This window comes from Aspergillus tubingensis (assembly GCF_013340325.1).
Source record: "Aspergillus tubingensis WU-2223L DNA, scaffold_12, whole genome shotgun sequence".
Taxonomy (NCBI): Eukaryota; Fungi; Ascomycota; class Eurotiomycetes; order Eurotiales; family Aspergillaceae; genus Aspergillus; species Aspergillus tubingensis.
The window spans coordinates 666,517-693,749 of record NW_023336286.1 but is presented as its reverse complement, the minus strand read 5'-3'; the positions used below and the strand labels follow the sequence as shown (position 1 = coordinate 693,749).

The window sequence follows — 27,233 nt, the reverse complement described above, 5'->3', positions numbered from 1 at the left end:
TTTTCCAGCGTCCGTTGAAAGTCAATTGGAAACGTCATATCAGCTGTCAATTGCTACTTTCCCCATGGTCGGTTATCCTTAGTACCGGAGACTACGGACTCTACGGGGTGGACCTCGGAATCTGGAGGTGAAAAGGAACCATTGCAGGATGAGAAGGAGGGGAAGAAAAGAGGGAGGAGAGGGGAAAGGATTCAGATTCAGATGGGTTACTCGATTGAGTCATCCCAGATCTCAGTTCTCAGATTGAGTGCGAACACACCGCTAATATGTTCTCATCTTGACTAACCCAGAACTTGCTTATGCGCCTCTTACATGTACCTGCATCTCTCGTGCAGCCCGTCACGTTTCCCCCTTCACGTTTCTTGCTTTTTTCTTTTCTTTTTCTTTTCTTACATGGACCGGCGGTCTGGATGTGCATCCTGCTCGTGGGAGAATCGTCCCAGCCAGCAGGGAAGACGTGTCCAATATGGAATTCACTCACTCCAATGACTGGGGCAGCTGTGGACAGGAACACTGCATGAGAATCGGTAGGCATCCGCCTGCTTCCAGCCATCAATGGCTACTAATAATAATGAATAATCCCGACGTAAGAAGCAGTTCTTCCGGTGCAGCTGAGGCTCGTCAGCTGATCCACCGAGGGTCTTTTTTCCCTCTCCTTACGTATATTTTACTTAAATACCCTTCTCCAAACAGGTATTGGAGATACCGAAACAGATACGGATACCCACCAGTCGCACCGCCCATACCATACCATACAAGTATAGGTACTATACTTATCCTCCTCCATCTTTGTGCAGATACCCACAGTAAGGCCATAATGGAGAGCCCCATTGAGAGATAATATATTGCAGATAAGAGAAGCCACACACACACAGAGAGAGAAAGAGGGTCGGAGAAAGAGACGGAGCAAGGAAGAAAGAAAGAAAGAGAAAGAGACTGACCGAAGGGGAAAAAAACCCCTCTCAGACATACACACACGCACAACCATCACTACAAAGAAAAATCCCACCACCGAACCAACAATTTCCCTCACACACACACACATCTCTCCCCCCAAACTAGCCCCCATCCACATCTCAAATCCTCAAACAAAACAACTAACTTCACACATCTCGCTTCAGCCCCAAAAGGCAGGCAGGCAGGCAAGAAGTAACACCACACCCAGCCTCCCAACTACTTACTACTACCACACCACTGTCTCAGATCCAACCTTATTAACCACCACTATGTCCATCCCTTTCTTTTCCAAGTTACACCTATCCTCCCCTAGCGTGTAGCACCATCCAACCCAACCCACCCACTTCCCCCCTCCCTCCCTTCCCTTGCCCCCAACTTCTTTCTCCATCGTTCGAAGGACTCCTGACGATCCCTGGTGTCTAGACTCGAGACTAGAGACCATAGGTAATAGCCCAGCCCTTTTTCCTTTCGCTGTTACTGTGGGTGGTGGGGGTCGTGGTGCTGGTCTAGTTTAGTTTAGTTTTAGTTTAGTTTTCTACTTAAGTCTACTGTTTTAGTTTTGTACTGAGTCAGTACTAAAACTAAACCAATTTATGACTTGAATGGGATGATGGATGGGGGGGAGGGAATCGGGGGTTGGTTTCCTTGATTGTTTGTTGATGCGTATCGTATCCCGTATGCGTGTATTTATTGTATGGGTTGGTATTTAGCTTCTATCTATATCTACTTCTATTTCTATACTCTCTATACATAGGTCGACTATATATATGATGTTACCTTACTTGTTATCTAGTAATATAATGTAGGGATACCAATTATACTACTACTATACAGGTAGAACACGTGTTGTACACATTTCATATTCAATTTGACTTATTGCACATCTAACAGCATATATACTTGCTATACGACATGCTTAGTACTTGGAAAGGGTCAAAAAGGCTCTACAATGAGAGCCATGTACTAAATACTACTTACTACACAGCACATCCATAACAGCATCAATGGCTCATTTCATGCTTCGATCATAGTATAGACAATTCCTGCCCCGCCCACCGTAGTAAGTATCGATATAAGTAAGTAGTAGCAGTAGTAATAATATCTGAAGTATCGAACATCCAATCCCAACGCCATCTTTTCAAATACATGAATGGAAAGTTGGAATCAAAGGGGGACAAAAAAATGAAAAACAATATAGAGAAAGATAACAAGCAAGGCACAACCATCCGTAAAACTACATGTTCCTTTCTGCTCTGCTCTGCTCTCCTCCCCCACCCAACAACAAGCTCCTAAAGAGGTAGTAGGTAAGTAAGGTCTAGATCACTCACTCACTTATTCACTCATCCTCCTTCAGATCCATATCATCATCACCGCCATCGTCATTGAACAATCCATCATCATCGTCTTCGCCCCCATCGCCCCCAGTTGTGGCCCCTTCGCCCCCTCCTCCAGCCACCGCCGCCCCATTATCCTCATCCTCATCCTCATCTTCATCATCATCAGCCACTCGTCGACTGACCTTGGCCCGACGACGCTGCACCACATCCTGCTCTTCTTCTTCCTCGTCATCATTCGCCCCAGTATCACGCATCGCCTGATCCTCATCCCCGCCCTCCTCCTCGTCATCCGAATCCACCACCATCTCACTACTCTTGTACTTGCTCTGCTGCGCCTTACTACCAGACCGACGTTCCAGACGCCGGCGCTTCTTCGGCGCCGCCGCCGCTTCGCCATCGGAGTCCGGTTCCGAGCTCCTCTCCCTGGAAGGAGAATCGCCTCCATCGTTGATGAAATCGTCCTCATTGCGCTTCTTCTTGCGCTTAGTAGACGTCGTCCTCTTCTTGCGCTTAACCTTAGCACCCGTCTCCGACTCAGTGGTAAGTTCCGCTTCTTCACGCGCACGCTCTTCTTCCGCGCGCTGCTCCGCCAATCGCTGCGCTTCCTCGATCATGCGCTGCCGCTCCTCCGCTACGCGCTGTTTGCGCTCGCGCTCTGCTTCCTGCGCCTTGCGCACTTCTTCTTCGCGCTGGCGCTTTTCGGCTTCACGCGCCTCGCGCGCTTGTTGCAGTTTCGCGGCGTTCTTCTCTTCGTATTCCTTTTGGCTTTGGAGCGCGCGCTCGAGTTGCTTCAGGATGGTGCGGCCCATGTTGGCGCGCTGTTCCAAGGCGCTGGATGGGTACGGTGGGTTCTTGGCTTGAGCTACGCGGTTGAAGGTCTCCACGGCTTGTTGGAGGCCTTCAGCGGCGTCTTGGACATCTTGGACCGTCTTTTGCGTTTCCGGGAGGCCGTAGGTGAGGGAGGCGATTTGGTTCTGGACGAAGGCGACGTTGAATTCGAGGTGGACTTGGCCCGGGGCGACGGAGTGGGCGCGCTGCGCGTAGTCGAGGGCGGTTTTCATGGCCTGCAGGTTCATCTCTTGCTTGCCCTTGGCAAGCCAGACGCGGCCGAGGCAGGCGAGGATTTGTGCGTCGCGGGCGCGGTCTTTGGATAGTGCGGCTTCGTAGTGCTCGATCGATCGGGTGTATTGGCGGAGCTCGGCGTAGACGTGGCCGAGGTTGAGGTAGACGCTGGCGTCGCGTAATGTGTCACGGATCTTGGAGAAGATGTGCACGGCGGAGGCGTGGTCCTTTTTATCATCGACAAGGGCGATGGCGATACCTTGGGCGGCGTATGCGTTGCGAGGGTCCAGTTGGAGGGCCTTGTCGAAGAACTCGACGGCTCGCTCATACATCTTGCGCCGCTTTTCTTTGTCCTGGTCGCTGTCGCGGCGCATGTCGCGCGCTGTGGACAGGTGGATGTTACCCATGCCCGTCAGGGAGTACCGGTCGTGCTTGTCGTAGTATTGCAGGGTGTGTTTGTAATGGCGCTGTTCGTGGTCCTCGGCCAGGTTGGCTGCCCGCTTCTTGGACTTGCTGAGGTACCAGCCGAACAGGGCGCGCACTTCCAGGTTGGTCGAGTCAGCTTCGTAGAGCTTGGCCATCTTCTTCGGGCCCTCGTCTGTGGGGCTCTGGCGCAGGGCGATGTAAGTCAAGCGTGCATTGGCTTCGGTGTAGTCAGCGTGACGTTCCAGGAGACCCTGGTACACCTTCTTGGCTTCTTCCGGCATGTCGGCCGCCTCATAGGTCCGGCCCAGGTTGAAGCTGATGGTGGTGACGAGCGCGTCGGTGTCAAGCTCGCTTTCCTTCTCCTTGGATCGGACGCAGGCATCCAGCGCTGCTTGGAACATGGTCCGGGCCCGTTCGATCTTCTCAGCTTGATATAGGAAGCATCCCATGTTGTTAAGGAGTTGCGGGGGAAGGTGGACGCGGAGAGCTGCCTTGACCTGCTCTTCATCTTCGACGCCTTCGGGGCGCTCCTCCTCTGCGACCTCTGCGAGCTGCATCTCCTCCAGCTGGGTGAGACACTGCATGCTCTTCTCGGGAGCGCTCTGCTCGTACAGCCGGGCCAGGTACACCAAGACGGATTCGTCGGGCGAGATCTTCTTGGTCTCGTCCTTCCAGAGGGCGCGAACCGATTCCAGAAGGTTGATGGCCTTCTTGATCTCAGCCGACTTGTCTTCCTTGCTGCCGCTTCTCTGCGCAGCGAAGACCTCCTCCGCATGGAGCGCGCCGAGCAGAACCATGCATTCGGCATTCTTCGTCTGCTGAATGATCTTTTCGAGGCGGAACTTGGCTCCGTCAAAGTCCTTGTTAGACACTTGCATCTGTACCGTGCCGAACTTGGCCGGGAGGTATCCCTTCTCACCACCGCCACGAGCCTGGTCGGAGCGGTTGTAATACTCCGCAGCGCGCGTCAGGTCGCCTTCATAGTGGGACTTCCGACCAAGGAGATACCAGCCATCGCTGGCAATCTGCATGACATCGGTGTGTTCGATGGCCTTACGGGCCAGGGTCTCGACGGTGGAGTAAGCCTTCCGGAGGAGGAAGTACCCGCCAAACAGAGAACAAGTCATGGGGTATTCCTTGTCCAATTTGAACGCCTTCTGCGTGTACTGAGTCATTGCTACCTTGTACAATGAACCGAAGGCCGGGTCTGTCGTTGCATGTCGTGAACTGTCGTAGAGATAGTATACTGCGAGGAGAATATTGGCGACCTTGGAGTCAGGGTTCTGTTTGGCAACAAAAAGTCAAGCGGTTAGTAAACAAGGAACTGGTACGAGTAGAATCCGTGTAAAACCCACCAACGCCAGAGCTCGCTCCCAAGCAACCTTGGCCTGCTCTTTGAAGCCCAACTGCCACAAGCAACTGCCGATACCAATCCGCGGGTCGGGATCTGTCAAACTGGGCATCTTCATCAGAACCTTCTGGTAGCCTTCCAGGGCCTCGGCGTATCGGCCGAGCAAGTATTGCGTTCTCGCGCGCCCAAGGATGGCCATGACATTCCGACCACCAAAAGCCTTGGACGACTCATCGAAGCACTTGAGCGCCTGCCGCAGCGATTCTACCCTCTCGGATGTGTCAACGGTGCCCGGACGAACAGGACGGGGTGGATGTAGCGAGGCGCGTAGCAGCGACAGGACACCTCGCGCCAGGAACAGAGGGGGGAACGCCGGATTCAGTCGTGAAGCCTCGTTCAGAGTCGACGTAGCAAGTTGGAGATAATGATCCTTCGTCTTCGCCTCGGTGTACAATTCTCCCTCGGGTGCAACGCGGGGGGCATTCCGGCTCTTCAACATCAACAGCCAGCAAACCCATCCCAGCAGGCCGAGTTTCTCTTTCGTGGCTCCATGAGCGACCGACGCGAGACCTTTGTTTAAGATGTCGATGGCATGATCGAGTTGCTTCTGCTTGGCGTATGCCAGCGCGATCGTGACCCAGAAGTTCTTAGCGGCCTTTTCGTTCTCCAACAATGTACAGAGTTCGGTTGGGTCATCTGGAAGAATCTCTAGGCTGACCTCGACTTCACTGTCGAGGGTGGACGCGGGAATGTCGATGGCGGAGGGAATGTCAGAAAAACGGAGATTGGGCAACGGGTTGGCCGCTGAAAGAGAATCGCCATTCGTGCCATTGGCGTGGCCATTCTGAAGGGACGCCATGGCGTGTGCGGGCACTGCTTTGAGCAATGTGTTGTGTTGTAGATGGGGCAATGGGAAGGATTGCGACTGTTTCGGAGAGGTGAAAGGAGCTTGGCTCGTAGTTCAGCTCAACTCATGATCGGGATGAAGCCAAACTAGAGCGGGGGGGTAAAAAGACGCGGTTGAAAGAAGTGTCTTCTTGCCGGATGACTAGCAAGAAGCGCGCTCCTGAAACTGTGGCAGTCAGAGGACAAAGCCTGTGGTTGCAGCAGATTGAGATCGATGCTTTCTGTAGCGCTCCGGAGGTTTGGCATGAGAGACAGAGAGAGAGGCTGGCCGGGCCGAGTTTACACCGCCACCGCCCGCCAGCTGTGGCTTGTCATTCACTCACTGGCACTCTCCGTATGTTTGTGTTTACACAGTGCCAAGTTATTTGAATGATGTATTCAAATCATTATAATATGGTGGAGAAATTAATATTATAGCTATAGATGGTATGCAGAGGCCATCATACGCTGTATTGAAATTTTGTCAATAATTAGTGTTTCACGTAATGCACCTGCTCGGTGCTATATATGGATTACACTAGAAAGCTATATCGATATCGTAGAAGAAGAAATCAAAAACTGCCCCAAGTCCACGTCCAAAGCAATATAGTGGAGGAGAGAGGCATCTATCCAAGTGAGACCCATCACGCCAGTAACTGAAAAATAGTCATAATAATACTCTAAGCGCATCTGCTCATGTCATGCAACGGGTTGGTTAGAGTGTCGGTCATAGCACATAACGGCAACATCGATCCACGGCCAAGAAGGCGTTCCCACATTAGAATCCCAGGAGCTTGGGCAATTTACAGAGGAACACCGCGCCTAGAAGCACCATGAATATCCGGCCAACCTCGGCCCAGTGTCCCAACCGCACATGTGCCTCAGCATACCCTGCAGCCGCGGCAGTCTTCCGGTCCTCGAATCCATGCCCAACCTCGATAGACCCAGCCAGCTCGGACGGGAACCTCCCTGTCTCGTAGTACTCCTCAAGCAACTGATCCTTCTCGGTCCAACGCTCGCGGAGCCACGAGTCAAACTCTTGCTGGTCATCCAGAGGGATCTCGGACACGGCAAAACGTCTCCAATGCATATTGACCGAAGTGGGCGGTCGCCCCTGCAGATACGTCGACCGAAGGGTAAAGTACTTGTCAGGTAGATTACCCTTTCTGTTGAGGAAAGTAGTTAGTGGAATGCTCATTCGCTTGCAAGCAAGCGCATCGAGTACTTACGGAGGTCCTTCGTAGGCTACGGTGCAGTCATAGACCCACTCCACTGTCCCGCGCAGCTGCTGTAGACAGAAAAATAAACCAGTGGAACGGGGAATCAGCTCATGCTTCAACGGGGAGAGTCCCTGCTTTGCGGCATACTCTGCACTCCGCCGCCTGGTGTTGATGGATAGGTTCGTCCCCTCAGGAAAGATCAGAAGCCACATGGGGTCATATTGCGGGGACCCTGACTGCGATCCCGTATGCTGAGTCTTCAGCTTCTCCAATCGATGTTGCAGACGGGGCTTGTCGGACAACCATTTGCGAGCCATGAAAATAAAGCCGTAAAAGGTCATACCCTGGCCGATAATAGGAATGTACTTCAAGGATTCCTTAAGGATGATGAAGATGCGGCCGTGCATCGTATTCGTGTATGCCACCCACCACAGATAGATCCAATCAGTATACACCTGGTGATTGGCTATGAGGACCAATCGCTCTGGGAATTGGGTCTTTAAGCGCCCATCCTCTGCGACGTGGACCTGACCCCGTACACTCTTGTCACCGCTGACTCGCACAAAGGTAGGACAGCCCCATTGAGTGAGAGCCGTGATGACCAAGCCAAAGGACTGCTTTGTGTATGCCATATAGGAATAATACCAATCCTTGTTTATCACGTATAGAGGGGAGCCGATGACCTGGGTCGCTAGGATGGCAACGCAGCAGCAGTTGAACCATGTGGCCAGGAGCAAAGAGCGGAGAAGCTGCATCGCAATGCCATGCTTCAAACGGGGTTCCTCATCTTGACCGTCGGAAGGCTGCTTCTTCGGAGCGGCTGTGTGATTCAGTTGAGGGTCATGCTTTCGTTGTCGAACCTCGGAGGTATCCATGATGAGAATCAGTTGTTGGCGACGAGGCGTTACGAAAGGACTTGCAGGCCAACTATATAAGGGAGGATAAAGTTCTAGAGATAATGGAACTGGATCGGGCACTGATTAGCTTTCCCACCCTTGAATCACGCGAGCAACCAGATGCAGCACACTGTACCAGGAAAAGCGGTGTCTGCCGGAAGGCCAGCAGTGTTTGTTGTAAGATCAAGAGGGATCGGAGGACAAAGGGACTAACTAACGGAAGCTGTACCTGTACCGAGGAGGTAATGATAATGAGGGGGATGTAAAAATGAAGTAGATTCAAGCCATGTTTTGGGGGGAAGAATACTTGAAAGAGAAAAAGAGAGAGAGACGGGAGAGAAGTTTGGTTCCTGTCTCGAGGGAGCAGGAAGCTTGAGCCGGAGCACAGCTCTCAAGTGTCTCAATAGTGTGTGGGCGCATGATCAATGATCTCCAGTCAAAAACCACTACGTCAGTTGGCCCGGCCCTCCCCTCAAGGCGGTCAGCGGAGATCCGGGGGGTCTCGATCGGCATCACGCTTGCAGGACTCTTTTCGACACTTCGGAGATAGATGAAATTTCTCCACTGTGCATGATTCTCATTTCCTTCCTATATATGTTTCTGTTTTATGGACCAGAAGAATCTTACAGAAATTGGGAGAATATAGATGCAGATGTCTACACCTCCCAACTAAACCTGCATGTCGGGTCCCGCGCAACTTTCTCTCATATGCTGCTTTGGAACAATGAATCAGACCTAGATTGATAATGTGAGCGCTCTAGTCATATCTTAGAAACAAGTCTCGAAGTGAGCTGATATCATTCTTCTAGAAGAGCGTGCATGGTCTTTTTCGATCTCATCAGCTACTAAAAATGTATTTTGCGAGTATGCGACCACGGCTTGCTCATGTCGGGCCTCCGGTTCGGATGCTTTGGTCACGGAACTTTTCATCCTCCTCACGACGTTACGAGATTAGAGATGTTGCAACTCTACCGAAACGATTGATACCAAAATACCAAGGTGTGCGTCAACGCAGTGTCGTCTGCGAAATATCTTTAAGCTCTTCCTGGTATGCTGACCTGCTTGTGCGCCCCGAGCAGAATCCCAAGAGGGCGATCTCCTTTCCCTCCAATGGCCAGCCCCCCCGCGGAATATCTTCGTCGTGAAGAAAGACTATTCTCCGGCCATCACTGCCTCTCTAATTGAATTTGCTAGGTACGGAGTCCCAAAATCGGCTGACCGAGAAGTCATGGATGCTAACCCCTCACCGGCAATGCAGTCATGCGACATCTACCTACCCATCGGCCTCGATCATTCTAGAACCCAGTGTCGCAGAGGAAATACACTCGTCACTTCAGTCGCCTGTTTACACCGCCCCTCTCGACCAACTACGACCGGCATTGCACGATAAGGTGGATCTCACCGTTACTCTCGGGGGAGATGGTACGATCCTGCATGCCTCGTCCTTGTTTGCCACGTGCTACAACGTCCCGCCGGTGCTGTCATTTAGCATGGGAACATTAGGCTTCTTGAGCGAATGGAAGTTTGCCGAATACAAGCGCGCATTCCGTGAGGTATACATGTCAGGAGCCGGTGTTGGGGATCGCGCGACAGTGCTGGGAGACTCCCGGCCGGCCTCAGCCGACGAAGCACTGGATCTGGAAGCGAATCCTACTGGATGGTCCTCGGTACGGGGGAAGTCGATGGGCTTAACGCGCGGCGCCCGAATCTTGATGCGCAACCGACTGAAGGTTGGGCTCTTTACGGCAGACGGCAAGCCAGTCCAACGGGAATCCACATCAGCGGCCATGCCAAACGACTTGAACAACCAGGGAGTATACGTAATGAACGAGGTGCTCTTGCATCGAGGCAAAGAGCCACATTTGGCGGTGCTGGATGTCTATGTTGGGGGCCGGTTTCTGACGGAAGCCGTGGCCGACGGAATCATTATCTCGACACCGACGGGTAGCACAGCATACAGTCTGAGCAGTGGAGGCAGTATTGTGCATCCACTTGTGCCCGCGGTTCTACTAACACCGATCTGTGCGCGGAGTCTAAGCTTCCGGCCCTTGGTGCTGCCATCCAGTACTCCGATTACCCTCCGACTGAGCGAGAAGAACCGGAGTCGCGAGTTGGAGGTCAGCATTGACGGGGTGAACTTAGGGCAAGGGTTGACCGCGGGAATGGAGGCACGAGTATGGGACGAAGAGATGCGACATGGCAAGAATGAATGGCAAGGAGGCGTGCCATGTGTTATGCGAAGAATCACCGGTGGGGAAGCACACGATGGATGGGTTGGGGGCTTGAATGGGTTGCTGAAATTTAACCATCCATTTGGTGAGGAACGCTGATTCAAGCGCTCACTATGATTGACTACACACCACATATGCTTGTACAAACTAGCGAAGTGTATGTGTGGCCTGGAAGAGGAGGGTTAGGAGTTAAGCATGTATCATAGTTAATGACAAAAATCTGTATGAATAGACAATTATTCCACAATGCCTTTTTAGTAAACGAGGTGATGCATGAAAGAAGCCTTAGTTCCATCTGCACATGCAGCAGCACCACAATTGACATGGACTGTTGCTGAAGCGAGCTGCTGGTCTGATCCAATCAATTCCAGTGCAGTTGGGCTTGACCTGAAAAAAGGGGCGGGAAATCAGGGCCGCTGGTGGGCCTCCCTTTCTTTGCGACCCTCTCTTTCACTCGCTCTCTCTCCGTCTTCTTTCTCGCTGTTGGAGACTCGAGACCACCGACCCGTGGGTCCCTCGGTCTCTCTATCCTCACTGGTGGCTGTTACTTGACCAGGATTCCATATGCAGGGTATGTGGTCTGTTTGGCCAGCTAGTAGGCTGGCTGCCCGTGTGTGGCTTTGTTGGGTGAGGATTAGGATTAAGATTTCATGCTTACCCATTTGAATTTGATTTGGGACCGCAAGGAGACGCTGAGGAGCCCTGAATAGCTTCAAAGACTAGGAGAATTTAACGATTAGCATGGCTTGTCGGGGCCATCCGCGCGGATGATGTAATTTGGTCCTGGCCATTAATCAATCTGATTCGAACCGACAAGCAACTGCAATCCAAGTGGAGTGGGCTCTGGCGTACGCTTTTTCTGGCTCCCCTTAATCTGGGTCCCGTTGGCCAAGTTTCTATCTCCGATTTGACGCATGCATAGGCATAGTAGTTAGTGATTTAAAAGGACAATCAAGGAAGTGACCATCAATCAATCAATATATAGGGATTGCGACAGTAAGGATGCATACTCCTCATTGCCTGAGGGGGGTCATTGAAACTACCATTCATCGCCCAATTGGACTCTTTCTAGGGCTAGACTTCATAGTACTATGATGACCATCCATTCCATTGGATAGGAACTACTACTTGATTAATCGCTTCTCGGAGTTGCACTCGCAGTGAAATGCGTAAGGGCGCTTCTTTTTACTAGGATGGAGAGGTTAATTGTGCATCATCACAATCAGGGGAGAGAAGAGCCCTGGCTGTTTGCTGTTTGCTGCTTCGGATTTAGCTTTGTATATGAAACCTCCCAAGACATGCCCACGACAATCCATTATGATCAAAGTCAAGGACCCATCGATCGTTGTTTGGTGACCCTCTCCTACTCTATTTGTGGTCAACCAACAGGAATATTTGAAGTAGTGTATCCCAGGGGGGGCCGAAGACAGTATTTACTTCTACCAAAATAGCGATTGTCAATTAGTTTATCTTTGCTGGGTTACTTTGTAAAGTAGTCAATTCCTCTGCTTCCTTGTCTTGTTCTTTGCTTTTCCTCCTCTCCCCTCCTCCCCCCCAACTTCATTCTATCTTCCCGGGTTTTTTTAAGTGATCTGCTTCACAGGGTTGAAGGAGAAGCCCATCACCATCCCTCCAGAGAAATAATAATAATATTCTTGAGGAGAGTTAGAGCCGTGCGCCCCTTGGAGCCGCGGGTGGTGAAACCTCGAGTGCCTTTTGTTCAACTCAACGGCCGGCCTTCCCTTTTTGCCGCCTCCTGTTGGTGCTCCTTCTAACTTCCTACTTACTCCCTCCCTCTTCACACCCTCTCTCTCCCTCTTCCTTATCCTCTTCCCCCCCTCTTCACGTCTTTCATCCTCTTTCCTCCTCATCATCTCTGTCTTCTCGTTACTCCCCGTGGTTGTATCGTGACTCTCGTTTATTGTTTGCACACCCGCCACCTCCTTTTCATCTGAACCCCAGCACACCTCGGGTACTTCCCTCTGCCATCGCCTGCGTCTCTCCTGCATTGTGTACTTGGCCGCCTTGGTTGGTAACCGCTGGTCTCACCGCGTCTGGATATTGGGGTTGTCACCTTCGAGACGTGCAGTTCACGCTCGAAGCTTCCTCGCGGGCGCGAGGCTTCTTTTCTGCGTTAAGATAAGCCTACAGTTACCCCTCAAGGTATGTTTAGATGTTCAATTAGCTCTGGTCACTCTCCTTGTTCCACCTCTATCATCCCGCCGCCTATGGAGTAGGTGGTGGAATATAGTTCCCTTGGGGAAGAAGAGGCTCTACCGCATCCACGGGTCACCAGATTGACAGACCCAGCCTTGCACATGCCACAGTTCTCATGCTGACGGGCCTGCAGTGAACTGCACCTGGAGATTAATCTGGGTGTGTTGTCGGGACCGCCCTCCCCTTCACATTGTTTGCTCCGTGGATTTCACGGTTGCCCCCCCTCATACCTCATCCCCCCCCCTGAGGAACCCCCCTTCCCCTCCTTGGGAGTCCCGCGTCTCGGTTTCCACTCCGGCCCAGCTTAATGGCCTCTTATGAAAAGTGAGCCAGACTTCATTTCGTTGTCCCCCTCTTTCCCACCTATCCATCCACCCCTTTGGCCCTTCAGCCCCGATTCACTCACAGGTTCTCGCCTGTGATCAATTCCGGGCGCTGCTGACGCGCCCGCAGGATGTACTCCCCAGACCAGTTCATGAATCCGGGGCCTGCCCCCCGGCCCCCAGCCGACCGCCCACAACTCAACCTGCCTACCAACCCCTCCAACAACGTGGCTACCTCCTTCAGCCAGATGAGTCTGAATTCCCCGAGTACCCCCGGTCCGGCCAACCTTTCGCTGTTCCCCAACACGAGCACCCCGTCGCTCACGCGCACCAAGACCGATCAGTCGGGCGGAGGAGGCGTCACCGTTATTAAGGAGGGATATGTCCGTTGCAAGGAGGACAAATTTCTGGCGACGTGGAATCAACGATACTTGATCTTGCGCGAATTCCGTCTCGACTTTCTCAAGAATGAGACGGGGAAGATCGTGCTTTCCATTCCGCTGACGGCGGTCACAGGCGTCTCGAGATCGGAGGATACTCGCATGGCTTTCGAGATCATTCGTCTCGCCAACCCCAAGGACGCGAATTCCAAAACCGCCGTGATCACCCGCGATGTGCCCACCAAGAGCATCACTTGCGAAGTTAAGAGCGATGACGAAATCTACGACTGGATCGACAAGATCTACGAGCGCTGCCCTGGTATGGGAGGGGTAAGCAACCCCACGAACTTCAGCCATCGTGTTCACGTCGGATTCGATCCGCGCACCGGCGCCTTCGTGGGCTTGCCGCCAGAGTGGGAGAAGCTCCTGACCGCGTCCGCAATCACCAAGGAGGATTACAAGAAGAACCCCCAGGCCGTCATTGAGGTCCTGGAATTCTACTCGGACATTAAGATGCGCGAGCAGAACCCTCAGTACTACGCTGGGCTTTCCTCGCCGGCGAACCAGCAGGCGAAGCCCTTCAGCGGCGGCGGGTCCGTGGGCAACTCAATTGCACCCCCAAGACCCCCGCCGCCTGCTCCCGCACAGCGTTTGGACAGCGGTGGCCAGTCGTACTCCAGCCAGTCCCCTGTTTCGTCTCCTTCGCAGTCCAAGTCGGATTCCGATCGTGCTTTGGAGCAACAGCAACAATTGGAGCGGATGAACGAGTTGGCGGATAAGGAGCGTCGCCGTATGGAAGAGGATCGTCGCGCACGTCAGCGGGAAGAGGAGCAGAGCCGGCTCGACCAAGAAGCATACAATGCCTCTTTGCCCAAGACTCGCGTCCCCTTGGCCAAGCAAGAGCTCGGGGGCTACGGCCAGTCCTCCGATGATCGTTACAAGCCCAGCCGCCCCGCCCCGCAGGCCCCTGGCTCCTCTCGCCAGGAGCCTCCGCGCCAGCTGACAGCTCAGCGCCCTGCCCCATCCGCTCCTACCGCCGGACAGCGGCCTGGAGACTACGCCAATGGCTCTGCCAGGGCTGAGCAATCCTCTCCGGGCTCCAGACACCCGGCTCAGGGACAGTCCCCTGCACGGGCTCAGAACAATGGCGTCAAAGCGCAGCCGGCCCAGGGCCCTCCTCCCAGCAAGTTGCCTGCTCCGGTTCAGCCTGTGAAGCCCCTGAACATCGCGAACAAGCAGACCGCGAAGACAAACGTCCCCGATGGAGTCCGCCAAGCCGAGGCTGCCCTGAGCAAGAAGGCAGAGCCCCGCCAGAGAGAAGTGCGCATGTCGAACATGAGCGAGAACGAGGTCATGGATCGCCTGCGTTCTGTCGTTTCCAAGGACAACCCGAACGAGTCTTACAGCAAGCAGCGGAAAATTGGACAGGGTGCCTCCGGTTCCGTGTATGTGGCACGCGTTAAGGAGCATGCTACATCCGGCGTTGCGCGGGAGCTTTACCGGCAGTACGGTCCCCGTACCCAGGTGGCTATTAAGCAGATGGATTTGCGTAGCCAGCCTCGGAAAGAACTCATTGTCAACGAGATCATCGTCATGAAAGACAGCCAGCATGCGAACATTGTCAACTTCCTTGACTCGTTCCTGCAGGAGCAGAGCAACGAGTTGTGGGTTGTCATGGAGTTCATGGAAGGTGGTGCTCTCACGGATGTCATTGACAACAACCCGGTGATCCAGGAAGATCAAATTGCCACAATTTGTGCAGAGGTGCGTGAATAAACATTAACCATAACCATAAACTTGATACTAACTATGGGAACCGCGAGCAGACCTGCAAGGGATTGGCCCATCTGCACAGCCAGAACATTATCCACCGTGATATCAAGAGTGATAACGTGCTTCTTGACCGGGCTGGTCATGTCAAGATTAGTGAGTAACCCTTCCAGTTCTCTGATGACCATGGGGAATCGAAGCTGACCACTTCTTAGCCGATTTCGGATTCTGTGCTAAGCTTACCGAGTCGAAGAGTAAGCGCGCCACAATGGTGGGTACTCCGTACTGGATGGCGCCCGAGGTGGTTAAGCAGAAGGAGTATGGCCCCAAGGTGGACTGCTGGTCATTGGGTATCATGGCCATCGAAATGATCGAATCAGAGCCCCCGTACCTCAATGAAGAGCCGCTCAAGGCGTTGTACCTCATCGCCACCAACGGCACTCCTCGTCTCAAGAAGCCAGAAAAGCTCAGCAAGGAGCTCAAGTCGTTCTTGAGTGTATGTCTCTGTGTCGATGTGCGCAGCCGCGCTACCGCCGATGAATTGTTGGCCCATGATTTCCTCAAGTTGGGCTGCAGCCTCGCGAGCCTGGCGGAGCTGCTCCGTTGGAAGAAGAACAGCGGACAGTGATAAACTGTGGAGAGGAGAACGTGCAATGGCGATGTTGGTAGCCACATGGTCGCTGCCGGTTGCCTTGTTCCTCTTATGATTTACACCAGATCTTGTTTTCACGCACATATGGGTCACATTTACGCGCCTCCGGTTGATTTTTGCTGCCCCCTAACGACCTGCATTGCAACTCGATTTCTACTTGTGATATCCTCATTGCACAGCTCTGTCGTCTGCAGACTCGGCATAGGTAATTTGGCGTTCTTTCTTGGAGTCGATTCCCCTTTGTGATTCCTCTTACATTCGCAACTAATCTGGTTATCCCACCCTTCCCGCTGTGCGGTTCCTCGATGCTCCGAACCATGCCTGTGAGACGGCACTTGATGTATGCGTGCAGCTGATCTTTGGCTGCATCTCTGAGACAAAGAAATGCAAAAAGAAGAGAGATCCGAAGTACGATGCACAAAAACTGTGTCTCCGAGTACTGAAGATCGATGATGAGCTGAAATGCTCTGGTATATGAACATGCACCAAAAACCTGTTTTGTTACCCTCATGTACCTGGTCATGTTTGTTTCAATTGACGAGTCCATGATGGAATACTTGCATTGTGAGCAGCTTTTTAGCAGCTATGTCTGAATGGTATAAAAAAGGAAGAGAAGAAAAGATAGGAGGAAAGACAAAATATTGATGGTCGACTGATGCAGCTAAAAAGAAGCGAGCTAGAGGAGGGTACTTGGGAACCAGGGGACTCAGTAAAAAAGAGGATACTATATTTCTTTCTGTGATCATAATAACTACCAGCGGCCCACGGGTCAATGATAATAGTACAGTTGAATGGAACACGGAGCATGATAGCGTACAATCATAGGTATAGTAGAAGACCAAAAAGGGAAAAAACAAAAGAAAAGAGCTATTCATAAAAAATCATCGGCACCAGCAAGCACCACATCCAAGAAGGGCAACATGTGCAACGTAAATAACCAACCACAACCACAATCATACCCACCTACCATTACTTGCATCAGGCCCACATCCACGCATACATACACACATACCAGCCATGATATAGAAGAAAAAGAAAAAGCGGGAACAAAACCACAAGAAACGGCATCACAACTCCTCGTGAATGGGCACTTCCGTACACAAATCCCCGAACCTCACCCCCTTGAAAATCGACTCCACATCAACATCTTCACCAGATGGCTCGTAGCCCGCTTGCGTGAGCTGACTGATCCACCGGTGTCGAGTCTCCTCGGAGAGATCTTCCCAGATATGGATACCCGAATCGGCCTCAGAGGAAGAAGATGAAGATGGATCAGTGGAGTCAATCCGGAGGGTATTCGTCTCCGGATTGCAGTTTATCAGGAGAGATTGACGCCCCTGCTGCTGCTGCTGCTGCTGCTGCTGCTGGAGATCATCCGAGGAGAGTAGGATATCGTTCAGTGAACGGATCTGCGCGGGGAATTCTACTTCTGGGATGGGAGTAGAACTGGTGGTAGGGATAGATGGAGAAGCAGATGAAGAAGGAGAAGGAGTAAAAGGTTCATAAGGGATGGCGACAGCATCGCGGATACTAGGCGGTAACCAGTCCTTCGCGCCGAGGTAAGGAGGCATGGCGCCACGGATCTCGGTGAAGGCCTGGAGGATGAAGCAGACGGTGAGGATGGAGAGAATGGCAGCGAAGCTGGAGGTGAGGTTTGTCCAGATTTCGGAGTCGCCGGGCATGGAGAGGACGTAGCGCGGGGAGCGGCTCGTCGGGGGACAGGGGGATAAGGGGAGGGTATGGACGACGACGGTGTTGCCCATGCTGACGGAGGCGAGTTTGATGTATTGTGGGGGAGTTTCGGGGGAGACGGGGAGAGACGGGGAGTGGAAGCGGGAGAAGCAGAGCTTGGTCATGGAGAAGGGGTGGACGTCGCGGAGGGAGGTGTAGGTTTGGAAATGGTTGTAGCGGTTTGTGGAGGGGTTGAATTCGAGGGTGAGGAGCTCGATGGATTGGTCGCTGCCGGAGATTGCGATGACGGCTTGTTGTTGGTTTGTGGTGGGGTCTGGGCTGAGGAGGCAGGTGTCGAGACCGAGGCCGATCTTGATGGTTTTGCGGAGCTTCTTGCGGCGGAGGATGGATGCTTTGGCGCCTTTGGTGGTGGGTTCTTTGGTGGTGGTGGTGGCTATGGCGGAGGTGATGATGGCGGGGCGGAGGTCGAGGAGTACGAGCTCACAGCCCTTGCGGTCTGGGGCGTTCTGGAGGAGGAGAAGACTGGTTGAGGAGAGGAAGCGGAGGGCGCGGAACTTGGGGCGCATCCGAGGGATTCCCTTGTCGGGGATGGGGGTGGTGTAGACGCATTGTACGTCGGGGGAGGCGTTAGAGCGCGTGTCGGCGGAGATGGTGCAGATGCAGATGTCGACGCCGTTGGTGTAGGCGACGCGGAACTGGCCCTTGTTGTCGGGGAGGGGCGTGAGATCGACGTCCTCGGCTTCCTCGTCGCTGTTAAGACGAATGCGTCCGATCACGTCGGATGGACTGGGGGTGGGGGTTGCGCTGAAGAAGACGATCTCGCCGGCCGGGGCGAGACCGGTAGCGATGGCGGCGACACGCGGGGAGGTCGAGTCGGATTGCCAGGGGGAGAGGCGCAGGGTGCGCTGGTAGGTGTCGGGAGAGGCGGCGGAGGAGGGGCCTTTCACGGTGCGGAATAGTGATGTTCGTGAAAGCGCGGTGGTTTGTCCATTGTTCGTTGTCTTCTCGTTCTCCTCGTTGTTGTCCTTCTCTTTCCGGGTGGGATGATCAATGCGAAAGGAACGCAGATGCTGGTTATTGCCTCGCTTCTGCTCCGCCACGGAGCTGTTGATGCCGGCGAGGGCGACGATGGCTTCGTCGTCGGCTTGGACGGCGGCGAGAGAAGTGACTGAGTCCTCATCGCGCGACAAGTTGATGTCGACAACTTCGGAGATTTCGGAGCGCTTGGAGGTATTCAAGAGGGCCTGGGGAAATGATGCGTTAGCATGGAGCTGCAGAAGTATACTTTATATCAAGAGGAACTTGCGATTTTGTTGCCGACACCACTACGGCCTTCACCACCTCCTCCACCGACCAGTAGCAAGCCGTGATGACGCGGGTCGAAGTCGGCGGCGAAGAGCGGGCATGAGAGAGTCAGTTTGGCCGAGGGAATGGAGGGAGCCATGTTGGGCGGGTGAGATCCCGGGGGATGGATCGAGTTCAATCCCCGAAAGAAGTAATTATTATCCGAATGGCACGGGAAAGAGATAGATTGTAGGAGGGGGAGAGTTGCAGAAGGAGAAGAGAAGGAGAGAAGAAGCGAAGAAGAAGCCAGAATGACGAAGCGGAGAGCATGTCGATCTCTTGGCGATCGGCCGAGGCTCGAATCGATCCCCATCGTTACTTTTTTACTGCCAGCAAGTTTATTCTAAGTAGATCTTTTTATTATTCATGCAATCAATGAATTGAATATGGTCTAGGGCCATTCTTCAGCCCATCTAAATAGACAGCGTTCTTTTGATTTAAATTAGACAAATTCTCTCTCCATCTACTCAACCTCCTGGCCAGTGAACTCAGGCAGGCGCTTGCGCACATCCTCCCAAGTCTCCTCACCCTCCACCAGGGACTTGATAGCCTGGGCAATCTCGTCCTCGCTGGCACGAACCTGCTTGGTCGAGTCACGGTCACGCAGGGTGAAAGTGTTGTCCTTGACGGACTGGAAGTCGACCGTCACACCGAACGGCGTACCCAGCTCGTCGTTGCGCGCGTAGCGCTTACCGATACTGGCGGAAGAGTCATCAACACGGTTGGACACTCCCATGCGACGCAGCTTAGTCGTCAGGCGCTGCACCAGCGGCGCGAACGACTGGTGCGTCGACAGCGGCACGATCAGCACCTTGGTAGGGGCAATCGCGGGAGGGAAGGACAGGACCTAGCAATTCATCCATTAGCATCACGAATCAACCATAGATGAAACAAAGTCAAAAGAGGGAAAAAAAACTTACACCACGGGCCTCATCACCCTCACGGGACCAGTAGACCTGCTCGATCATGCTGTACAGGATACGACCAATACCGAACGAGGGCTCAATGACATTAGGAGTGTACTCGCGCACATTCTCCACGCGCGTGCGCTTCTCAATCTTGATCAGCTCCTTGTCCAGCTCAACCTTGCCGCCAGCGACACCCTCAACTTCCACCTCGATCTTGCCGGTCTGCTCGAGGTCGAGCGACAGCTTCTCGCGCAGCTCCTGCGACAGAGCATCAATCGCCGCCGTGACGGTCTTGCCGTCCTTCTTGAAGCGGGGACCGAACTTCTTCTTGTCCAGGTCAATCTGCCACTCCTCCACCTTGAGGGGCTCCGCCCGAGTCTCACGGACAACGAGCGGGGCGCCGGTCTTGTTCTTGTGCACGGTCAAATCGTAGGCACTGCGGTCAGCGCAGCCCACACACTCGATCCAGCCGTAGCTGGTCTGCAGCTCGGCATCCCAGCAGTCAGTGGCGTAGTGAGCCATCTCGTTAGCCATGTGCTGGCGGAAGCGCAGCTTCTTGGGGTCCACACCCAGCTTGAGCAGGAACAGCTGGATACGAGCCAGGAAGTAACCCAGGGTCTCATTGTCGACGAGGCCAGTCTCGACGGCCTTGCCGATAGTCATCTCCTCGGTCTTGGTGCTGCCGGAGAGCTGGATGTCGCGGTTGAGCAGGGTCATCTTGACGTCCTTAACCTCCTCGAAGCGGGCGTGCTTCTTGCCACCCTGGGGGTCGACAAAGTGCTCGATCTCAGCCATCAGGAACTCACGCACCCGCAGCAGACCGGCGCGCGGGGAGATCTCGTTCCGGAACGACTTGCCGATGGAGGCAGAGGCGAAGGGCATAGACTGCTGGTTGAACTCGAGCAGCTTCTGGAAGTTGAGGAACTGACCCTGAGCGGTCTCCGGGCGCAGGTAGCCGGGCATGTTGCTGCTGGGGCCGATCGAGGTCTGGAACATCAGGTTGAAGGCCACGGGGGGCAGGAGGTTGCCATCGGTGGTGGGGTTGCGGATGTCGTACTTGGCGATGATCTTCTCAAGTTCGGGGCCGTCGAAGTTGTCAATCTGGGCGAGGGTCTCCTCGTACTCCTTGACAACGGCGTCATCCAGCTTAACCGCCTTGGTCTGCTTGACCTTCTTCTTCTTCTTAGCCTCCTTCTCCTCGTCCACCTCAACCTTCTGGCCACGGGCCTCCTTGTCACCCTTCAGACGGGCCTCGAGCACTTCCTCGACCAAGTGGTCGGCGCGGAAGATCTCGCCGGTCTTGGGGTCCTTGCACATCCAGTCGGCGAACTTGTCGACGTGACCACTGGTCTTCAGGATCTCGTGCGGGGTGAGCATGGTGCAGTCGACCTCGAGCATGTCCTCCTCCAGGACGAAGTGCTTGCGCCACAGATCGACAATGTTGTTCAGGACGGCGCAACCGGGCGGGCCATAGTCGTAGAGGCCGGAGACACCACCGTAGATCTCAAAGGAAGGGGTATAGAAGAGACGGCGGCGCAGCATAGAGTCCAAGACGGACCGGTCGACGACCTGGCCGGTCTTGGTGGAGAGGGAAGCCATTTTGGTGGACTTCTTTTTGGAGGACGGCTGAGGGAGATGATGTCGCGTACGGGGGAGGGAGGTGGAAAAGGAACGGGGAGGAAGAATAAAGGAGGAGGAGGAGGGGGAGCTGGCGCAAGTGGGGGGAAGACGAAAAGCCAGAAGTTGGCGATGAAGAAGACGATTGGGATGGCGGGGACAAAAAGACCGAAAAGAGGGACCCAATGCCCGCCGACACCTTAGGCCGCCCAGCCGCTGAGCGCTGCTGCAGTGACTCATCCGCCTGCCCTTTTGTTCAACTCTCCACCAATCCACAAGTTTGCCGTCGATAAGGAATGCGGAGACAAGGGACTTATGCGGGGCTGTAATGGCCTTGATTCTCTTCCGGCAAATTACCCTCCTTCTTTCCGCCAAATAATCACGAAAGGAATCCAATTCCTGGCTGATCGCGAGAAAGCTGAACTTCCCTTCATTTCCCAATCGAGCCGCGCCCTGGATGACTCAGCAGGTCTTTTCTCACCGCCGGATGAACACTTGATCCGCCAGATTTTTTTGGATAGCCCAAACGGGTAATCCAATATTGATATCTTCATTTGCTTCGACTCAACTACTTCCTACCCCTCCATCGTTCACCCCCAATTGCAGCAAACGATGGTTTCGAAGAAAGCTTCCCACCGGCCGCCTCCGGGCGTCGGTCTCGACGCAAAGCCCCGCAACAAGATCCAGCGCAAACTCCTCCATATCAAGCGCAAGCGCGCCAAGGACTCTACTCGCCGTGCCGAACGATACGCTTTCAAGAAGGAAGAGGCCAAGAACCCCAAGCTGAAGGAGGAGCGTTTGAAGCGCAACATCCCCCTGACTATCGACCGCAAGCGAGTCTGGGATGACGCCGGCAGCGACGTCGAGGACGGTCTGGGACTGAGCGTGGACGTCGAGCGCATCAAGCGGCGCAAGCAAGAGGAAGAAGAAGAGCTGAACCGGCCCCTGAACGAGGACGAGCAATCCTCCGACGCCGAAGAAGAAGGATCAGAGGATGATGAGGACGATGTGGACAGCATGCTCGCCAGCAGCGACGAGGAAGACGAAGACGCTTCCGACGACGACGAAGATGAAGACTCAGACTCCGGCAAGAAGAAATCGAAATCCTCCTCCGACTCGACTCGCGGCCGCAGCAAATCATCCCTCCCCACAGCCACAGAGCGCGCCACCAGCCCCTCCCAATCGACCAAGAGCACCAACCTAAATCTCGTCCCCGAAGCCCTCGCGTCCAAATTCCCCTCCCTCTTCAGCACCGAGAACCCTAAGTCCCCTAAGATCCTCATCACGACGTCCCTCAACTCGTCCCTTCACCACGAAGCCGAGCTCCTCACCGACCTGTTCCCCAACTCCGTCTACGTCCGCCGCACGCGCCACCGCTTCGCGCACCAGTTCTCCATCCGCGAGATCTCCAAGTTCGCCACGAACCGCAACTTCACGGCGGTGGTGATCCTCCGCGAAGACCAGAAGAAGCCTGCCGGTCTGGACATCGTGCATCTCCCCACGGGACCTATGTTCCACTTCTCCATGACGAACTGGGTCGAGGGCAAGCGCATTCCGGGTCACGGACGTGCCACGGACCACTGGCCCGAGCTGATTCTGAATAACTTCCGCACGCCGCTGGGTCTGTTGACGGCGCATTTGTTCCGGACGCTGTTCCCGCCGCAGCCTGATATCGAGGGCCGGCAGGTCGTGACGGTGCTGAATAGTCGTGATTATTTGTTCTTCCGTCGTCATCGGTATGTGTTCCGGGAGAAGAGGGAGACGGAGAAGGCGGTTGTGGGTGCCGATGGAAAGGAGATGAAGGGTGCGGAGGGCATTAGGGCGGGTATGCAGGAACTGGGACCCCGGTTTACGTTGAAGTTGCGCAGAGTTGATAAGGGGATCCAGAGAGCTAGTGGACAGGAGTGGGAGTGGAAGGGACAAATGGAGAAGACGAGGACGAAGTTCCAGTTGTAGTTTATTCTTTGCTTCCTACTTGCTTGGTATCTACCCACCCGCTGTTGTCTTTGTTTTGTTTTGTCTAGCCTGTTGATGTTGTGCTCGACTGCATTGGGTTCGGGGCGTTAGGATAAAAAAGGTCTCTTCTGTTATTTGATTCACTTGCTTTCTATTGTTGTATGTGCGTTGGAGATATCACATCTATATGGACTGTGCGAGAGAATAGATACAAAAAGTCTGAACTGTCTCCATTGGAGGTTATATCTTCAAGATAAAGCCTGATCAAAGACCATACCGATCCACGGTATGGTATAAGTGATAATAGAATCATAATCATAAGGTCATCAACAGAACAAGAAGAACGAAAAGGATATCTACATATCTGCTCACGTCAACGGCTTCCGCCCCGTCACGATCTTCACCCTCGCACTAATTCGATACACGCCTTGCAAGATTTCCGCACGCACCTGGTCACATAGTTCGCGCACTTCCTCCGCCACCCAGCCATACGTAGTGGTCAAGGCACGCAAACTATATGATTCCAGGCCTTCCAGTAAGGCAATAAGGCCCATTTTGCCGACGGTCCGGTCATGCGGCGACTCGGGCCACAGTCCGATGGGGAACGTGTACTCGCGGACATCAATGTCGATGAACCCCTGAGCATGGAAGAGCGCGGGCTGGAGATGGCTCAGATCGCGCAGATAACCCGCCGAGTAGTCTGCGGAGCGGAGGGCGGAGGCAAATAGACGTAGGTAGGAGTTCGGCGGGAGGGAAATCATGGTTTCAGCGGCGAAGTCGGTATCTGCGACTTCGAGGTAACCGCCGGGAGCAAGGTGGTCAAAGGCTTGCTGGTAGATAAAGGACCAGTCGGGAAAGGCACCGGAGAGGCCGCGGAGGTGGATGAGGTCGAAAGGGATGTCGTAGGCCCATTCGTCGCGGGCGTCGTCGAGGTGGAAGGAGAGGTTGGGGAGGTCGACATGGCCGAGGGCGTTGTCGAAGACGCCGATGTCAGAAGCGATGATGGTGCCGTGGGGGTAGGCGTGGCTCATTTCAATGGCCCAGTCACCGGGACCGGTGCCGATGTCGAGGACGCGAGGCGCATTGGTAACTATGGGGGCGGCGGTTAAGTGTCCGTCTAGGAGGATGAGGTAAATCTGGTGGACGATGTTCAGACGGGTTCGTTCGGGTTCATCGTTCGGCATGTGGTATGAATCGTTGGGGTAGCGACGGTTATTCTCTTCGTAGATGTCGAGCTGGTGTGTCTCATACGAGTTGCTGGTGGTGGTGTATGGTTAGCAACTCCACTGGGTGTTGGCATTGCAGGATACCAAGAAAGGCATTGCATACATGGATGCTTCGTCCGAGTCTGCGTCTGACTCGGAGTTGGACTCGGGATCCGGAGGAGGCTTGGTCCATGATTGCTTCTGCGCATTCTCATTCTCGTCGGGCTCGACGATTGGCTCGTTTTGGCCCAACGGCTGGAGATCTTTTGCCTCCATGACATGACGAAGTTGAGAGGGGTGTTCGGTGAAGGGTGTGGCGTGCTTGGGTTTATAGAGAAGCTTCTCTTGAAGACAGAGGCCAACGTCAGGCCCGATCAAGCTTAGGGCAGCACTTTCTGTAGCAACTCTCAAGGTGCAACCACAATCAGGATCATACGAGGCCGTCAAACATGTGCCACGAGTGCTAATAGCGAGCTTCACTGACACGTAGGAGGTGAATAGTTCATCGTTTCTGTTCCAGCCCAAGACCACAGGGAGGAAGAAAAAGCAAAGATGGCGGAAGATGCCGAGAATGACGCAGTTGGTCCAAGTAGTGCTGGAGGACAAACACGGAGATTTCTCAACGGCTTGGGGAGCACGAGAAAATGGACGACGGACCCCGGATGGTCGGAATATAGTACATTGGCTAGCCTAGTGAGAGGAACACGACCAGGTGGGCTGTGGACAGTGAGGAAGAGGAAGAGTAAAAAGCCGGAGAAAAGAATTAAAAGATGGCATAGAAGCTATGCCAGCTTAGAAGGGCAGTTGATCAGCACCGAGGCCGTGATAGACGAACGACCCAAGGCCGCTGGACTAGTTCGTGCACCGCGCATGCTGAGAGGCCGAGAGAAGTCTCTAGACCCATCGATGCAGAGGCAGACTGGAAGGCCCCGTTCTGATCGACGGGAACGGGCCAGTTTCTGGGAAACCAACTGCAGTGCGACTAGGCAAAGCACACGAGACCCCATGCAGCCAGCGGTCCTTTCATTTCCCCGTTTTGTGGCAGCCGGGGTGGTCGTTCCCTAGTCCTGGGTCGATTTTGGCCCGATCGCCTGGCTTAGTGGAGGAGTGTCGGGGGAAGAAATGAGACGCTTAGGCTGATAGGCTGAAGGGTCAGTTCGGGCGGTCATCTTGTAGTTTGTAGCCTTGTGAGTTCTGTTTTTAGTGCAGTGTGGCGTCTGGCACAGCCTGACGCTGAGGCTGTAGGGACAAGGGTTTGTATGGTATTTGGTCGAGCATTTCTCCACATGAGATCCATAGGTAGCAGCTTTGCTATTACTTAATTACTAACAGTTAGATATGTGAGTCAGAAAGTGAGTCAACTCAGCGGGATAAGCATGCAAGTAAGTCGGGTGGTTCTGTTCTTGATGGAGGGAAGAAGGAAGTATACAGTTCCTGCGATGATGAAATGAGTAGCAGTCAGTATAGTATAAGAAAGCACCCCAAATCCACGCCAGTAAAATGATGATCTCAGAAATAAATCATCATATCCACACCAGAAATATATGCCATGGACACCAATCCATCCCAAAGAAGTGGAAACAGCAAAGCAAAGCGAAACAAAAGCAAGTTCCCGTCGATGCATGAAGCAGTAGGGCTGCACAGCGCCCAAACCACGGAACAGGAACAGGAACAAGAACATCATCACCACCAACAACCATCCGCAAAATCCACCACTACCACCACAACTACCCCCATCATCCCCCTCAACCACAACCCCGACGCTACCTCACCCTCAATGTCCACCCCTCCCCCCCTCAAAACCCCCCGCCGCTTCCTCTTCATCGCCTCAATCGGCAATCCACGCCCATACCGCACGACGCGACACAGCGCCGGCCACATCCTCCTCGAAGCCCTGACGCCACTTCTCCCACGCCGAGTCCCTCTCGTGGGCACCTCTCCCAACAATGGCAACATAATCAACCCATTATTCTACAAAACCTACACGAGCCCATCATACATGAACGAATCGGGTCCCAAACTCCTCCGCAACTTCCAATCGTGGCTCTCATCCACCCAGACGGAAATATACCAGAAGATCGTGCAGCCGGGGAATGTACTCTCCACAGACCCTACATCAGACGCTACAGCTGCAGAATGGCATCTCCGGGGCGCTGACCCGACAACCCTCCGAAACTTCTCCCCGACACTAGTCATCCTCCATGATGAACTGGAAGCGCCGTTGGGAAAAGTCCGGGTGAAGAGAGGCGGGCCTGAGAAGGCGAGTTTGAGGGGACATCGGGGATTGATTAGTTCGTTTGAGAGTTTGAGGGGCAAGGGGATGTATCCTCCCAATCCGAAGAAGAATGTACTTGGGGCCGGGGTGGATTTGTCGGTCTTGAGGATTGGGGTGGGGATTGGGAGGCCCGAGACGAGGGATCGAGGGGGTGTTGCGAAGTATGTCCTGTCGGAGATGAGTGAACAGGAGTTGAAGGCTGTGAGGGCTGCCGCGGGGCCGGTTTTGGAGGTGTTGGTGGATGAGTTGTATAGGGATGGTGCGGAGTGATTCCTCTTGGGGGTTCGTTTGGTGTCTATGACTGGGTGTATGATATTGTGACTTATGGTGTAATTATAGATAGATCAGATAGAGGTGGTTTAGAGATACCCATATATTATTAGACTTGCTTTTTCCTCTGCAGCCTACGCTTTCATCTACGTGCATATGGATTCGACTCAAGAACACTCTCAAAGAAATAGTGTTAACAATAATACCAAGGCTTGGATGCAGAATGATTAAAGCGGCTACCATCGCACGCAGCTTAAAA

General features: G+C 53.7%; 9 protein-coding genes across 9 annotated transcripts; 4 read left to right on the top strand and 5 right to left on the bottom strand.

Moving 5' to 3' along the window:
• Positions 1 to 2,293: 2,293 nt before the first annotated feature.
• On the bottom strand, positions 2,294 to 5,992 carry AtWU_10278 (putative RNA polymerase II transcription elongation factor (Ctr9); the record flags this gene model as incomplete). Its single annotated transcript, XM_035505383.1, has 2 exons — positions 2,294 to 5,065; positions 5,138 to 5,992. 2 exons carry the CDS (start codon positions 5,990 to 5,992, stop codon positions 2,294 to 2,296), a joined length of 3,627 nt encoding a protein of 1,208 aa, XP_035361276.1.
• An 804-nt stretch (positions 5,993 to 6,796) lies between these two features.
• Positions 6,797 to 8,113, bottom strand: AtWU_10277 (lysophospholipid acyltransferase family protein; the record flags this gene model as incomplete). The annotated part of the gene is made up of 2 exons (XM_035505382.1): positions 6,797 to 7,184; positions 7,248 to 8,113. The coding sequence occupies 2 exons, from the start codon at positions 8,111 to 8,113 to the stop codon at positions 6,797 to 6,799; spliced, it is 1,254 nt and encodes a 417-aa protein (XP_035361275.1).
• An 872-nt stretch (positions 8,114 to 8,985) lies between these two features.
• On the top strand, positions 8,986 to 10,464 carry AtWU_10276 (NADH kinase POS5; the record flags this gene model as incomplete). Its single annotated transcript, XM_035505381.1, has 3 exons — positions 8,986 to 9,133; positions 9,214 to 9,328; positions 9,393 to 10,464. 3 exons carry the CDS (start codon positions 8,986 to 8,988, stop codon positions 10,462 to 10,464), a joined length of 1,335 nt encoding a protein of 444 aa, XP_035361274.1.
• A 2,572-nt stretch (positions 10,465 to 13,036) lies between these two features.
• On the top strand, positions 13,037 to 15,683 carry AtWU_10275 (serine/threonine protein kinase CLA4; the record flags this gene model as incomplete). The annotated part of the gene is made up of 3 exons (XM_035505380.1): positions 13,037 to 15,049; positions 15,112 to 15,211; positions 15,271 to 15,683. 3 exons carry the CDS (start codon positions 13,037 to 13,039, stop codon positions 15,681 to 15,683), a joined length of 2,526 nt encoding a protein of 841 aa, XP_035361273.1.
• A 1,091-nt stretch (positions 15,684 to 16,774) lies between these two features.
• On the bottom strand, positions 16,775 to 18,843 carry AtWU_10274 (uncharacterized protein; the record flags this gene model as incomplete). Its single annotated transcript, XM_035505379.1, has 2 exons — positions 16,775 to 18,643; positions 18,706 to 18,843. The coding sequence occupies 2 exons, from the start codon at positions 18,841 to 18,843 to the stop codon at positions 16,775 to 16,777; spliced, it is 2,007 nt and encodes a 668-aa protein (XP_035361272.1).
• Positions 18,844 to 19,206: 363 nt separating this feature from the next.
• On the bottom strand, positions 19,207 to 21,250 carry AtWU_10273 (glycine--tRNA ligase; the record flags this gene model as incomplete). Its single annotated transcript, XM_035505378.1, has 2 exons — positions 19,207 to 19,590; positions 19,664 to 21,250. The coding sequence occupies 2 exons, from the start codon at positions 21,248 to 21,250 to the stop codon at positions 19,207 to 19,209; spliced, it is 1,971 nt and encodes a 656-aa protein (XP_035361271.1).
• Positions 21,251 to 21,880: 630 nt separating this feature from the next.
• AtWU_10272 (rRNA-binding ribosome biosynthesis protein RPF1) lies at positions 21,881 to 23,224 on the top strand (the record flags this gene model as incomplete). The annotated part of the gene is made up of 1 exon (XM_035505377.1): positions 21,881 to 23,224. One exon carries the CDS (start codon positions 21,881 to 21,883, stop codon positions 23,222 to 23,224), a length of 1,344 nt encoding a protein of 447 aa, XP_035361270.1.
• Positions 23,225 to 23,592: 368 nt separating this feature from the next.
• AtWU_10271 (class I SAM-dependent methyltransferase) lies at positions 23,593 to 24,705 on the bottom strand (the record flags this gene model as incomplete). The annotated part of the gene is made up of 2 exons (XM_035505376.1): positions 23,593 to 24,481; positions 24,554 to 24,705. The coding sequence occupies 2 exons, from the start codon at positions 24,703 to 24,705 to the stop codon at positions 23,593 to 23,595; spliced, it is 1,041 nt and encodes a 346-aa protein (XP_035361269.1).
• Positions 24,706 to 26,206: 1,501 nt separating this feature from the next.
• Positions 26,207 to 26,974, top strand: AtWU_10270 (aminoacyl-tRNA hydrolase; the record flags this gene model as incomplete). The annotated part of the gene is made up of 1 exon (XM_035505375.1): positions 26,207 to 26,974. The coding sequence occupies one exon, from the start codon at positions 26,207 to 26,209 to the stop codon at positions 26,972 to 26,974; it is 768 nt and encodes a 255-aa protein (XP_035361268.1).
• Between the last annotated feature and the right edge of the window lie 259 nt (positions 26,975 to 27,233).